General features: G+C 40.0%; 1 protein-coding gene across 19 annotated transcripts in view; it reads right to left on the reverse strand.

Moving 5' to 3' along the window:
- The window catches only part of srcin1a (SRC kinase signaling inhibitor 1a), a 170,860-nt gene that overhangs the window by 29,793 nt on the left and 125,222 nt on the right, over positions 1 to 15,845 (reverse strand). For 4 of the 19 annotated variants that reach the window (XM_083567236.1, XM_083567220.1, XM_083567219.1 and 1 more), the window contains 5 exons: positions 13,974 to 14,269; positions 8,522 to 9,255; positions 8,064 to 8,153; positions 6,094 to 6,221; positions 831 to 988 (listed from right to left, as the gene is read on the reverse strand). In XM_083567236.1, coding sequence (XP_083423362.1) covers positions 831 to 988; positions 6,094 to 6,221; positions 8,064 to 8,153; positions 8,522 to 9,255; positions 13,974 to 14,269 — 1,406 coding nt within the window. Of the gene's footprint in view, positions 1 to 830; positions 989 to 2,826; positions 2,848 to 6,093; positions 6,222 to 8,063; positions 8,157 to 8,521; positions 9,256 to 13,973; positions 14,270 to 15,845 lie in introns of all 19 variants that reach the window. The other 15 variants (XM_083567224.1, XM_083567227.1, XM_083567233.1 and 12 more) reach the window with 6 other exon arrangements.

The following is a 15,845-nucleotide window of genomic DNA, read 5'->3' on the forward strand; positions in this document are numbered from 1 at the left end:
GCATATCCCAGTGAAGTGAAAGGGTTAAGAACACAAAGGGTTAAGGGCCTTGCTGAAGGGCCAAACAGTGGCAGATTAACCATACTAGGGCTTGAATCTATGGCCTTCCGCCGTCCTAACACTGAGCAACCACAATGACGAGTGATCAGCGATGAGCTGTCATGGTGAGCAGAGAAATATCAAATGGAGTTATTTTCCATATATTTTGTGACACGGTGTTTTATTCGACTTATTCTACAACATTCAGAGCTGCCAGTTACAAAGCTCTAAAAAATAAGACTTCATCAATCATCATCATCATCTTGCTATCATAACATCTCCTTACATCTTCTTCTTCTTTTGGCTGCTACGATTAGGGGTCACCACAGCAGACCATCTGTCTGCCACTACATTGTCCTCTATTAAACCAACCCCCTGCATGTCTCCCCTCACCACATCCATAACATCCATCTTGGTGGCTCCATCCTGAGCATTTTTCTCCCAATATACTTTATGTAGCTCCTCTGCACATGACTGAACATCTCAAATGCACCTTTCTCATCTTGTCCTACCTGCACGGTCTCTCTAATAAACCCGTTTCTAATCCTGTCCATCAAATGACATCACTTTATATAGGTTCATTTTACAGTATGAATCAACTCATCAGTGTGAGTCAAATTGGCTAATTGACTCCTTGAGATTGCGAACATGACTCAGGAATCAATTCATTTAATTTTAGTATTACTTTTTCTCTCAGGTCAGTCGATATGTGTGTGTTGTGTGCCTTTATTTTTGGGTGTGTTTGTGTGTTTTTGTGTGTGTGTGTGTGTGTGTGTGTGTGTGTGTGTTACCTGCATCTTGCGGAGCTGGGCGAGCTGCTTGCGCAGGTCGGTGGCGTTCTGCTTGAGCTCGTGTAGATGGAGCTGCATCTGGAGTTTGGACACGGTGGAGGTGTGCGGGCTTGTGGGTGGAGGAGGCATCAGGGCGAGTGGGGCTGATGGGGTCAGAGCTAAGAAACAAATGCCACGGGGTCAAAAGTCATGTGATATAAGCACCGAAGCCTGCACACCTAAGCGTGTTGAGTAACACAGACATGCCACGTTGGTCTAAATCCCTTTGTCTCACCCAAACACACACACACACACACACACACACACACACACGGTTAGCATGGCGCACTGTCTCCTCCAGAGTCCAATCAATTGGAGTAAACATGCCGTTAGTGTTTTTCTTTCTAGGGTTTTTTTAAAACACCAGAAAGCTGATAAAGAAATAAACAAGTGATTACACGAAACTCCACACATATAAACACTGAAATGACAATTTATTCGGTCCACTTTCCATATAGACCACTTGTACGTGCACAAATGCTAGCTGTAACTCATACTTAATGATGCACAAAGTATTGGCACCCCCACTACCCTGTTCAACAATAGATTGTGGCCGATGTAATTCGTATCTCGAAGCATAGTCAACGATACAATCCATCAAAGATACATATTAAGCAGCTGCCGATGCAGTGTGATCAGAATTCCATTCCATTCAATGGAAAGATCTGATGCCATGCAATTCAATTTTATTTGGTTCTGACAGACAACAAATCATCAATTTACTTAAGTGCCTTCTGATTTCTAACGCATGGCTCTTTCACAAACACGCCTTTGTAGTGCAAAGAAAAAGAAAACGGATGAAATAAAAGCAGACGTTCTTTTCCTGTTCTGTCTGCAGGAAGACGCAGCTCTACCTCTGCCATGTAAATCTGTATTCTATGTGACTCTCGGGACACCACTCGGTCTCTGTAGTGTTGCGTTACGTCATATTCATGTAGCAGCAGCGGTGCTGAGAGAACGTGTTAGAGAAACGGTTTAGCGAGGAGAAATCAATCTAAATAATTAACGTATAACGCATCTACTAATATTTATATAAAAATACATCGTTTTTTTTTTTTACTGATGCAAATATGTTAAAAACGATGCATTATGATACAAACACCAACTTGTATCCGATGCACAATTCTTTAAATCGATGCTGCACGTCGTTAATTTGCTCTGATGCTCCGAATCGAATCTGTGATTCTTACCGTCCCTACTGTGGCCACCTTCATGTTTTGGTTGTTATATTTTTCCAAATGCTGTTGTATAGATTTGCAGTTGCACAGCTTCCGATGTTGGAACACTGACTTATGAAGGTCGGTGCTCCCTGTGATTGTGTGTGCAGCCTTGTGCTGCCATCTGTTGGTGTGTTATAAAACTACATTTGAAACATTTTTATACCACCTCTATAATTACCACCTTGATTCAACTCTACCTTCTTCCCCAGTACTTTGCGCTTGGTTACGCTGATTCTCTTATGGAGCGATTCGAGCAACACAGAGTAACATTTATCGAATTCTAGCCCACTTTTTCACCATTTCGTCTGTTTCTTGACACCTGATCATTGGATTTGTATAGGAATTCATGGAAAATTGGTGTCTTTTTTCCACTAGGAAAATAGGGAAAACTTAAGCACCAGTTGACTTTATAAATGTGTGATTCTCGAGAAAGGAAGTGAGATGAAACGATAAAGAAGTCAGTTCTCATAGACCCACATGGCAGGTGAACAGAATAAAAGGGCAATTCAGTAAACACACACAAGGAGTTGAGGGTGAGACTGTCAGACTTTGGAGGAGAGAGAAGGAGTTATACGAACACACACACACACACACACACACACACACACACACACACACACACACACACACACACACACACAAATATCAATACATATACATATACATATAAAAGCTTGTGTGAGTGTGTGTTTGCACACTCAGTTCAAACTGACAGGGGAAAGCAGAGACGGTGCTACCTTTCCTCTTCAGCCGGCCAGCTGCAACATACAGTACAGGAAGTCAGAGCATCCGAGTTGCCACAAAACACCCCATGAATTCAATACAGCAGAAAAAAAGAGAAGAGGAAGCTAGTGAGGGCTGTGTATGCTGCGTTCATTCGTTTTAAAAATGAAATAACTTTTTGGAAATGTACAGTATAATATTTCAGTTTCTTGCCATTTTATTGTTAGATTATTACCGTATTTTCCGGACTATAAGCCGCTACTTTTTTCCCACGCTTTGAACCCTTAAACAACAAAGCGGCTAATTTATGGATTTTTCCTGGGTTTTTCCCGGTTTCACAAACTTCAAGCCAAAAAACTGAACCCCATAACATTAGACCAATGAAATTGCGGAACGGGTTCAGGTGAACCAATGAAACTCTTTATATTAAATCAGATGCGCTCCCACTGAATCGGGCCGCACCACATCATAAATATGGATGATGTTCCTCTGACGTTTGACCTGCCGCTCACTCGGACTGTCTACAGGTAATGCGAATCATTCGTCACGCTGAAAACAACCGGGCATGAAAAAACACTTCACCTGTGTTCTGAGCTGCACGGCATCGGGAGAAAAGCTTTACTGATGGTGATTTTAAACGCACGGCGATGCCGAAAGATAAACTCTCGAGAGAAATTGTTGTGAAAGGAAGGAGGAAGACAGTGAACAATGACTTTCTTGGTAGGCTACTGTGTAGATACAAGCCGTGTAACAGACACTGTCTTTCATTAAAGCCTGTGTAAAGTTCATTAGTTTCAATGTGCGGCTTATTTATGTTCAAAATAAAAATCTTTGTAAAATTCAGTGGGTGTGGCTTATATTTGGGTGCGCTTTATCGTCCGGAAATTACGATAGTTATTTAGGTTTGTGGGACTTTTGAACAACCTGGAGGTGAAATAACTGATCAACCATCAGCACATAATCCATCGGTGGCTCCATCCAACTTTCACTCAGAGATGCCATTATGGATCACTACGTGCCTTTAAGCAGCAAATCTTCTTATAATATTATGCTATGCCCAAAATCTTCACTAGAATGTCTTCCATCTCCAGATGAAGCTCTCGTCTGTATCATTACAAACTTGAGGCTGTAGGAAAAAGTGGTATCTTAGTCTTTAAAGTGTTGGTAGCTTAGTGGTAAAGGCACTGTACTTTGTTTTTCCCAAGGTTGTGAGTTCAAATCCCAGCCACACCAAGCTGCTACTGAATACTGTACCATACCTGCATTCATAAAGGTACAAACTCTATGTGTATTAGCTTATTTGCGCGTATTTGATCTTCTTGACATGTCTTATCCACTGCAAATCTTTGCACAGTTATACTGTATATTACTATATATACCATTTCAAATCACTGCCATGCCAAGCTGCCACTTCTGGGCCTCCGAGCCCCTAAACAAGGCCCTAACCCCATAGTTGCTCAGTTGTATAAATGAGATAAATCTAAGTCGCTGTGGATAATTGTGTTTGCCAAATGCCATAAATGTACATTCTGATCGGGAGGCTGTGAATTCAAATCCCATGACCATAGAGCAGTCTGGGCCCCTAAATAAGGCCCTTAACCCACAACTGCTGGATTGTATGATAGATAGTATGAGATATTTGTAAGTTGCACTGCAAATGGCTCCAGAGTGGACATTTCCACTGAGAAAAGATTCCCATCCTGAGAAAAGACCACCAATGAAATTCTCTTTGACTTCCAGGTTGGGATGGGAAATTTTGTACACTTTAGGGCATTGATTAAATTTGGTATTGTGTGATTGTGATTATTACACCCGATGTGGTTAAATTAGAAAAAACACAAATTCGTTTTTCTTGTGTGTGTGTGTGTGTGTGTGTGTGTGTGTGTGTGTGTGTGTGTGTGTGCTCAGAAACCAAACAATTTTTTCCCTTTTTCCGCTTTTAATATTCAGTTACCAAAAAAATAAAGGCAACGTAATTAATATTTTGTTTTACAGTTCCGAATCAAAAAATTAACGAATGAACGCAGCATGCACGGGTTTAGTGAGGACTTGGCACTTTGGCACCTACAGTTAGGGTCTGTTTTAGAGGTGGGATTATGGTAAAACCAAACCGCTGCACAACCCCTGATGAGATCTTAGGAAAGAATTTTAACACCAGATTGGATTCTGGATTACTTGAGAAATAAAGTCTGTCTAATACTATACAGGAAATAAGCATTGGACGATTTCAGGGTGTGTTATAAAAAAAATTACAACAGGACGTGGAGATCATGTTTCCTCATAACATCATGATCTAGATATTTTTTTTTAATAATAATTATTTTCTTAGTAATTAAAGAACAATAGGCATGCTTTTTTTTATCTAATTATAGTTACATTTAATACTCTGGGTGCTAATGTTGTGAAATACGTCCCCTTTTTTTCTTTGAAATTATATGGGCAAAAATATTGAGACACCCGATTTAAAAGAGGAATGCAGAAAAAAAGAAAGAAAGTTACAGAGAGTGTGTGTGTCAGAGAGCGAGAGAGAGAGAGAGAGAGAGAGAGATACAGAGAGAGAGAGACAGAGAGAGAGACAGAGAGAGAGAGATCACAGGGTAATGTGAGTCAGTGGGAAAGAAGCTTACATGAACAGAACAGGAAAAAAAAAACTGTTATCGGATCATAGCTCAGCAATTAAATCAATAATTCTGGGGAATACCCCTTTTTTATTCATTAAAATTGTATTGAATTTTACAGAATTTTATTTATCTTTTAATAAAAGAAAATAATGTGCAACTGAAGCTTCTGTGAGAGAAAAAAAAAAAAATTTCTTGTAGATGCAAGCATACTTGCCAATAAAGCACATTCTGATTCTTCTTTATGTACGATGGGCTCCAAATATACAACATCTGAGATTGTGTCTATGCCATGGTGTGTGTGTGTGTGTGTGTGTGTGTGTGTGTGTATGTTGGCAGTGTTTGTGTAAACAAGTGTTTTTCTTTATCCCCTAAAAACTAAATGGCCTCTGTTAAAAACATGTCTCTTTTGGTGTCATCAAATCTAAGAAGTTTGTATTGGCATGCAGAATCGCCACTTTAATTACTGGTAACTTTTTTGGCATTAGATAATAATATACCGATTGTAATTATGACCTAGTTGTGGTGCTCAAGTGTGATCAATTCGTAATTTTGAGATTTAAAGGATTTTGGTTGTTCAAGATGGCCGACTTTCTAACCTTCTAGAGTTATTTGAAATGATGTGAATATTTATAAAGAGTACACGAAACAGGCTATACTCACTTCCTGTGGCTGAGCCGTCGCTGGTGGACTCCGTCTTCTCGCTGGAAGAGAAAGGGAAGGGCCGTGAGAAGTCGGTCCCTGGGTCCCGAGGGCAGCCCGCCATCATGCAGAGCCGCAGCAGGCCGCATCTGAGGATCACACAGGCGTGATACTGCCACAGCGCGACACGGGACGGCAACACGCATAACCACCTCACACTGCGCTACGCCCGCTAATCAGCTAGCGCTCCGGGCTCCACACGCACCAACCAAACACCAGCAAATGCAACGGAGTGGGACGGGGGGTTTCCCAACATACTCTCACACTCTATTATATCCTTTCAGAAAGTTTGCTGATGCGTCTTTGGTGAGCGTGGAAGTCTCTTCTCATTGTCCAAACATCCCAATCTCATGTTCTAACACCAGTAAACACTATACCACAGCCTTTACATCTACTGTCCTATTACTAAAGTCATAAAACTATCCAACGACTCCTTGCTAATCCTGTCTAGCATTAGCTTACACAACAATGGGTTTCTTATGTCTGAGTCCACCATCATGTCTCTGTTTATTTAAAAAAATTGTTATAAATATGAAATTTTATACCATTTATACATACACTCTATGGATAATGGTTTGTGGATGCAAGAGTCGTATGTGATTTCTGAACATCCCATTTCACGTTTAGTCCTCATTTGCTGCTATACTGTAGTAACCTCCACTTTTTTTGGGAAGATGGCAAGCAAATATCAAATAAATACTCAAAATCTATCTATCTATCTATCTATCTATCTATCTATCTATCTATCTATCTATCTATCTATCTATCTATCTATCTATCTATCTATCGTCTGTCTGTCTGTCTGTCTGTCTGTCTGTCTGTCTGTCTGTCTGTCTGTCTGTCTATTTGTCTGTCTGTCTGTTTATTTGTCTGTCTGTCTGTCTGCCTGTCTGTCTGTCTGTCTGTCTGTCTGTCTGTCTGTCTGTCTGTCTGTCTGTCTGTCTGTCTGTCTGTCTGTCTGTCTGTCTGTCTATTGGTGCTTCAATCCCAGAGCTAGCACTTTCCAGTGGTTCCAGTAGTTCATGACTAGTTTATATTAACATATTTGTACTAATATACTGTTCTATACACGTGCAATATAATAACATTTCAAAGGAATTCTTTTTCAAGCAAAATTTGTTGCTTTATTTTGCATTAAACAAAAAATTAAATAAAATTGTTGATATCTTTGAAAAGAGTCCCCAATATTTGTATTACTATATTATTTTAATTATAGTATTTATTATTTTTGATATTTCAATACTTGTATACCTGTTAAGTACACAGACAACCTGGTTTTGCAGTGGTTATACAAGTGATAACAGGAAGTAAATTGTTTCATAGACATTACTGTTATAAATGTAATAATTTTACAACTAATGAAATAAACACAGCATCTAATGGTGGAATCAGACTCCTGGACTCAACTCAGACTACTGGTGTGGGTGTATGCATGTTGAGTGTCACATTGTCAATGTTTCTGGTCTCTGTGTTTCTCTGTACACGTAATGCAGATGCAGATGTGCGTGCACTGTCATGACTGTCCAACAAAGCGAATATACCGGGGTGAAAGTGAAAGACAAGGCAGCGTTCACGATGCGGGGGGACACGGCCCACAGGCGGCCAAAAAAGAAGAAGAAAAAAAGAGGCGCGACACACATCGCACAACCAAGTGTTACACAACACAAGCGGGATGAGAAGCACACAGCAGAAACACGACAGTCGTACACAACAGCTTCATGATACACTTAGGAGACGGGCACTCTGTTTCATGTCACATGTAAGACACAGGCGTGTTGAATGGCAGAATTGTTTTTTTTTTCTTTTCATTTTAATGAATGAGCTTCTGTAAATGAGGTACATTAAGTATGAGTGATTTAAATGCCTGGGCACATATTGTATACATTTTTCTATATGTTGTGTGTGTGTGTGTGTGTGTGTGTGTGTCTTACGTGCTGTCACTGTCCGGTGCTCTGGTCAGGACACTCTGCACCAAGCCTGTGAGACTCGCTATCTGCTTTTCCATGGCTTCCATACGATCCCTGCTAAAAACCGACCAACAATTGGCAACTACAAACTTTGATTCATGCACACACTTACAGACATATGCACACACAGATACGAAGTGGTATCAAAAAGTTTCGAGACTAATGGTGCTATTCTGACCACGTCTGCAATTTTATCATGGACAGCAAAATAGAATAAGCCGTTTTTTGCACCGTTGTGGAGATCCAGTGAGAATCGCAAACGGTGCTTGACACGCTTAGAAAATAAGACTTCCAGGACACATTACAGAAGTAGCAAAAATGTATTGTACTTTCTGATAAACAGAACTAGTCTGGAGACTTTTTGATACCACCTCGTATACCTATACTCTTGAAGGCATTTTAAACCATTTGCTGCTCCTCACCGTGTGTCGGTTTCATTTCCAAAGCCAGAGATCCCCCTTCCCGTCTCGCCACCTAGTGGCTCTGAACTGGAGCTTGGCCTAGATTTCGGGCTGTCCACAAACACAGATGAGGATGAGTCCTTTCTAAAGCTTTGCCTGACAGGTGAGCCACGACTGAGCGTCCCCGAATATGAGTCGGACATTTTCTGGGGAGAAGACGAAGACGACAGCCTGAAGCCTGCACCTAGAGCCGAGTAAGTTTCAGGATAGAGCGGGGCTCCCGGTTTATAGAGCTGATCGTCCAGATCTCCCTGTAGAGCCACAGCCGAATACGTGCTCAGAGAGCGTACGGAGCCGCGACGGTAAAGCCCGCCCGGTCCTGGCATTCCCAATGGGTCGCCCATTGACGCAATGCTTAGACGATGTCCATCAGGCACCAAGCTATACGGATCTGCATAGAGGCTCTCGTTCTTCAGGAGCGCATTCTTGGCGGCGACTTCCTCATCGGGTTTGACATCCCGGCGCTCGAGGATGGCCGATGGTGATGCGGTCATGCCCCCCGCTGGACCATGAGCTGGAGATCCGTGGTGTCCATGGTGTCCATGCTGAGAGCCGGAGAACGAAGGTGGACGTCCACCGCTGTAGGAAAGACGGGAACGGGCGGGAGAGGCAGATGAAGGGGATGAGCCAGAGGAGGGCAGCGTATTCAGACGACGAGTGGGCGATGACTCGCGTGAGGCATACACCATCTCTCTCTGAGAACGAGAACAAGAAAGGGGGTCCATTATTCACATACATACATATGTACATAGAGTTGAATATTTTATTTCTGTTTAATACATAGATTTTATTTAATAAAATCAGTTTTAGAATGATAAAAAATAGTGTGATGGCATGACAAATTCAACATCAGGATACTTTAGCTCACAGGGTTGCCTCTGCCAGGAGGTTAATACATGGACATGGATGAATATCCTGGGCCATTACTAAGTTCTTAATGGTTTTCTACTTGGACACTTCTCTAATTGGGAGTTCTGCATTGAACCTTTCTCAAAGGTTCCTTCAATGGTTAAGGGGTTCCTTGCTTATTACTAAAATTCTTCTTTGTTGGAGACAGAAAAGTTATACATAAAACCTCTTTCATTGGTTCTTTGTAAAGTTAAGTTTTCACAGTGTTTATCATAAATAAAAATATTCTAGTGGGAATCATTTTCTATAAGAAAAGAGTTCTAATCCAAACTGTTGTTGAGGCCATTTTAGTGACTGGATTTGGGCTTTGAAGGGATATGCCCACATGCACATACTTCTACTCCCCAGGTCAGGCTGTACAGCAGTGTTAGTAACCTGATTGCCCCAGCAGGAACTTCAGTTACCCCCTAGGTGACATGGTTGCATGCATGTCACAAATATGAACACAAAGAGTAGTGTCATGTTCATGTTCCATGGGTCAGCTTGACTTCAGAGGCAGGTTGCAGGTAGAAAATGGATGAGAATGGAGCTCCAGACTTTCTGCCCCCTCACACTCCTCTTGGTCTATTCATCAGGAGGAAATCTGAGCCAGGAGAACTCCTTTCATGCTATTCAGAGCTTTCACTCTGCTCGTCTAGAGTTACGGTCATAATATTAGACAACCTGATGCTAGGACACACACACACACACACACACACACACACACACACACACACACACACACACACACACACACACACACACAGAGACACACACACGTTTCTGTTTTTTGTTTTTTAGACTAGCCATGGCTCTTCTTTCAGAGTGTAGGGTAATTTTGGAACAGACAGCAGTGGATGTTGAAATTTCTTTCCTATTATGCTCGTGTACCTTTTTCCTTTATTAGGACCCAAGTGTTGATTGACAGTTTGGTAAATTTCGAAGGATTTTTGCAATTTCACTCACTCTCCTCACACACTCTTACAAGAGTGGTTGTCATGCACTGAAAGCTTGTGTTGCACCAAGGGACCCGTCAAAATGACAGAAAGGGTTTCGCTGTCAGGAAACAAAGGACCAGACACTTTAACGTTTTATAAAGACTGGGCTCTGGGGTCTTTTCTGTTCCCTCCACCATGTCTAGAGTTGGAGTGGATCGAAATTATCCTTGCACTTTGAACTAGCAGAAGCAACATTTCTATCATTCCCAATCCTAAGCCTTTGGGTCATCATTTGGCCAGAGAGATGGAGGAAAAATAAGCAGTGTTTGACACAAGCAGTGGTGGACGAAGTACACAAACTATGTTCTTGATTTAAAGTAGTGATCCACTCTCTAAAATACTAGTTTTCCCTTCAACTTTTACCTGAGTAAAAAGTATTAAGCAAAGGTATTTGCCTTCAAATGCATCCAAAGTACTATGATTTATTATGGCTCTAATGTTCCTATTATAATTTTGATCACAAAACTCTTTGCTAAATCAACTTAGTTTATGTGAAAAGACTCGAATGTTATGCTTAACACACTGATCTATTAATAGATTGATAGTAATGAGTCAAACACTGATTGATATCTATAACAATTATCATGAGCCCAAAACCTTCTTTTTAACCAATTCTAATACGTGCCAATGAGGTCACGGGTGTTGTGGCATGTTCGAGTCAGAAGTTTCTTCAATCTTTTATTCCTCTTAAAATGTTCTGCTTGCTGTTGAACTGATGTTGAACTGTATGTTGGTGCCAAGTAGATACCAAAATACCAAGCGGGAAACAAAACGAAACAGAGTGGGCGGTTGACTCTGATTGGTAGTTTGCTTTGTGCTTGATTGGTTTTTAGCCACTTAAATAAAAAGGATGACAGATTTTGCAAAATGTAGTTGAAAAAGTTAAAGTAAAAGTCTTGCCAAATGCAAATACTTCAGTAAAGGTCAGCTACATGAAAAAAACTACTGAAATACAGTAACGAAATTCATCTGGTACTGTCCACTACTGGACACGATAATATTTGAAACAGAAAACATTAATTTAAAGGAATACAAACTAGCAATTAATGCAATATCCACCTGCTCCATCCATTTAATTTCAATAGCATCTATCCTAAAAAAAAAGGTTGTGTGGGAAAGGGGGTATCTCAGTGGTTAAAGTGTTGGACTTCTGATCAGAAGGTTGTAAGTTTAAATCCCAGCACTCCCAAGCCTCCACTGGTGGGCCCTTAAGAAATAATGCTCAATTGTTCAAGTTGTATGAATGGGATAATTGTATGTCACTCTGAATAATAACGTCTGTCAAATACCATAACTGTAGGACAAATAAGGTTTATCTTATTTCATCTTTTAATGCTGAAAAGCCTTAAACGCATAGCTTTGGATTGGGAAAGAAACCTGAGGTACATGGAGGAATCCCTGTGGGAAGGGAAGAGCAGGCAAGTTTTGTGCCCAGAGGTTGGAGGAAGGACCTGAGCCTCCAAAACGTATAGATGCAAGGTGAACATGCTAACCACTAAGCACTTAGCGAACCACCCCGCCTGCACCCTGTTCTCTAATACTGTCACCAAGACAGTGGACAACATCACATTCATATTACTTCGTAAGACATATTTTCAAATGATACTGGGAATTAGCATTCAAATACAAAACTGATTACAGTGGAAATTAGATTTTCACTAATCTAGTGTCCGCTTTGCCACAATGGATTAGCTTGAGGCCTCATCCAAGGCTGCGATGCAAATAAAGCTCTCGCAGCTCCATCAGGATACCCAAAAAAAAAATGATGTGAAATGAATTTCTCAGCCCTAACAGAACCTGATGGTATAACCCATGCAGCTGGATGCTAAGTGACACTCTGTGTCCAGAAAACACTTTTTTTTTTTTTTTTTTATTGTATAAATAGGAGACTATTTTGGGACTTGTTTTTGCATAGTCAAAATCATTTCGCACTTTTGCGAGATCTCACAACGCACTAAAATATACGAGGTTCAACCTACACAATTATTTCCAGTCCTCCACAGTAGATCAAAAGACAGACACCTTCGGAAAATGTATAAATATGAACCTTACTGCAGTAGAGAACCTTCTAAAACAGGGGTCTCCAAACTAATAAGACGAATGAGACCCGCCGTCTGAACAAAACCAGAGACATTTTTTGGAATTGTCATTTTAAATATGTTTTACTCATATCATATATGTATTCGATAATAAAGGTTGATTTTTTTTAAACGAAAAGTTATGAATAGAGGTTCATTATCACTATAGTTGATTGCTGGAACTATCGGCTATCGACAAAAATTGATACTATTTTATTATCCATACTGCTGTTATTACATCAGCGGCCTCTAGAGGCAAATCATTGGTGCAATGTGCTGTTTGTTTTATAATTTCTTAAATATTATTATATTTATGAATTAATATATTCATATTTATTTGACAGGGCACATTTTCATGATTCAGGACAGTTTTTTTTTTTTTTTTTTTAATCCAGTACCCATTTTAAAAACTATCAGTAGATTAATTTGTTATCGGCAAGTACAATCCAACCTACCCATCAGTATCTGTTAAATACGCTATCGGGCGACCTCTATTTTTACCTCTTATTAACATAGCCTAATTATTTGATAGATTTACCCACCAACCATATACATAAGTAAATAAATGTTTTGAGTTCAATAGCAATGAATATGAAAAAAAAGTCATTATGATAGTAATAATGCTCCATTAATGGGTTATATACAGTAAATCTCCTAAAAAGAAATGCTCATTTCTCTGCATGATGCAGAACAAAATAATAAACTAGCATTAGGAGGCATAATAAATACATCTAAAATCATAAAATCTCAACAATAATACTGGTAAGTTACTCCGGCCCATGTCAGTTTCTGTTACAGAGAGACCCGACCCCCTATTGAAGAGAGGAAAAATTATGTGGCCCTCACAGAAAAATGGTTTTGGGACCACTGAACTATAAGAATGCCATAGAACCTTATCTTGATGTTTTTTTTCATAATGTATGGTTTGTAGGCTCCTCAAAGTGTTCCTCATGGACACTATGCTAATTTAGAGTCCTACGGTAAACTTTTCCTAAGGTTTCCTTCCATGGTTGTACGTAGCACCTCTTTCAATCGTCGTTTTAATAGTTCATAGTTCCTGAAGATGTTTTAGTAAGAACCTTTTTCAACTTTTTTTTTTTTGTAGCTTTCCGAAGCAGTTCTTCATAACAAAAACTTCTTTCAGAATTTTTGGGATATTTAATAATTCTTAGCTCTCTTGAAAACCTAATTTGATAAAACAATATAATTCTACCTAGAACCTTAAAACCCTGGATGATTGGACAAGATGTCTCTATGTAAAATACTTATTCTTTAGTTGCATGCTCCATGAATGAAACAGTGATTTGCAACCATTTCAGACACAGTGTTGGCATCAATGCTTATTGTGAGGCTTGGGATTTAACTTCAGCTCTAAACACCAGAACTTGAGTATGTGCATAGCTATCATTACTGATTCCCAGTTAATAGCACACACACGCTCACACTTACCCTCAGGTCTCCGTTGGCCAGATGTGCAGCCGCCGTATAGGAACCATAAACTGGCTCCTTGCGATAGATCTTAATGATGCTGCGGTCCTGAATGTCCCGGACGTCCTCCAGCTCGTAAAACACATTGCGTGCTTCATCCTTGATCAGGATGGCCGTGTTGGGGGACTTGAGCATGCTAGCTGTTAGCTTTTGGGGGAACATGTGCACTATGAGCGCGTGTAGAGTCTCCATACTGCTCAACTCGTGGGTGATGTGGACACGTCTGGTCTCATCGCCAAACTGCAGGAACAGCACTCCTGTGGAAAAAAAGAAACAGGACAGAGGTAGTGGTGAATCCAAAAGAACTGTCTCTAGATCTTAGAGCATGGGAGTGCTACATATATTTATATATATATTCCAATTTGGACCCTGTTGTGATAGAGAACAGTTTCAAGGGCTCTTCAAACAATTACGGGTTCTAAGATTAGTAAAGGAGTAGTTAAAAGAATGATAGACAGATACGACCAGCAAGAAAGAAAGAGAGGTGTAAGTGTGTGTTTAGTTCCCTGATGCTTTCCATTAGTCTAAGTAGTCCCTTACTATCTGTGCATGTTAGCATAGCAGAGTGATACATCAACCTTCACAGAACAGCACCCTGGCAGGTAATAACAAATTGCAATATAATTGGTGTGTATTAAAGTCCTGCATTCCTCCATCCTATTTGCCCTGGATTAGATTGGATTAGACTTTATTGTCATTGTGCAAGGTACATGTACAGAGCCAATCAAAAGCAGTAAATACAGAGGGGGATCCTATAACCTCCTCACGTTCCCTCAGGATGCTAAAGATGCACTAGATGCTACCAAATGCATGTAGCTGAATTTGGATTAATTTAGATACAGTAGATAGATAGATTAGATAGATAGATTAGATAGATAGATAGATAGATAGATAGATAGATAGATAGATAGATAGATAGATAGATAGATAGATAGATAGATAGATAGATAGATAGATAGATAGATAGATAGATAGATAGATAGAGATATGAAGATAATCTACGATATCTAGTTTCAGGTAACGTCCGCCAAAATAACCATTAAAAAAAAATCTGTGATGTCATAGTTGAGATCAAGTGGTCTCAACGGATTATTTTTAAATAAAAGGAACAAACACATGGGATATGAAATGTAGAGCAGTCTGCAAAAAAGGGGCTTTTGTATTAGAGATATCCAGTGGAAACACAGAGGCCCAACCACTGAGAGCATAAAGCCCAGAAAATATCGGGTTGTTTACTAGAAATTTTAATGATCCAACATACTAAAGAGATACAACATTTAAAGAAAATAATTTAGATTATAGGGAATATAAATTAGCATCCTGAAAGGTTTATTTCAGGGACCATGGGGCTCAGGGTTTTGGGAACCTTTAGAGAACATGGGTTCGATATGAGTTTTACATGGGTTGTGTAAGAGTGTAAGATCTCCAGAGAGCTCCAACCTCAACCAAGATATCTTAATATTTTGTAAATGATTTAAACAAGGGTGCAAGGGGCACAGAGAACACGTCTGAGGAAAATATTCAGTTGTTGGTTAGAAAAATTCACTTTCAATGATGATATTAGAAAAAATATTTGGAAGGCATGAAACAAGGTAAATGCAGGGTTGTGTGAGTGAGAAATTGTAATAAAATAAAAATGCCCTTAAAACCTGGAAATATTCATATCTCCAAAATGGCAGTGGGATGTTTCCAGACTGCAGTGGTCAGTATCTATCAAAAGTGGTCCAAGGAAGTAACAGTGGTGAACCAGCGACAGGGTCATGGGTGGCCGAGGATCACTGATGCACGTGGGGAGCGAAGGCTGGACCGTGTGGTCCGAATTCAACAGACGAG

The sequence above is a fragment of the Silurus aristotelis genome, assembly GCF_946808225.1.
Source record: "Silurus aristotelis genome assembly, chromosome: 17".
Lineage (NCBI taxonomy): Eukaryota > Metazoa > Chordata > Actinopteri > Siluriformes > Siluridae > Silurus > Silurus aristotelis.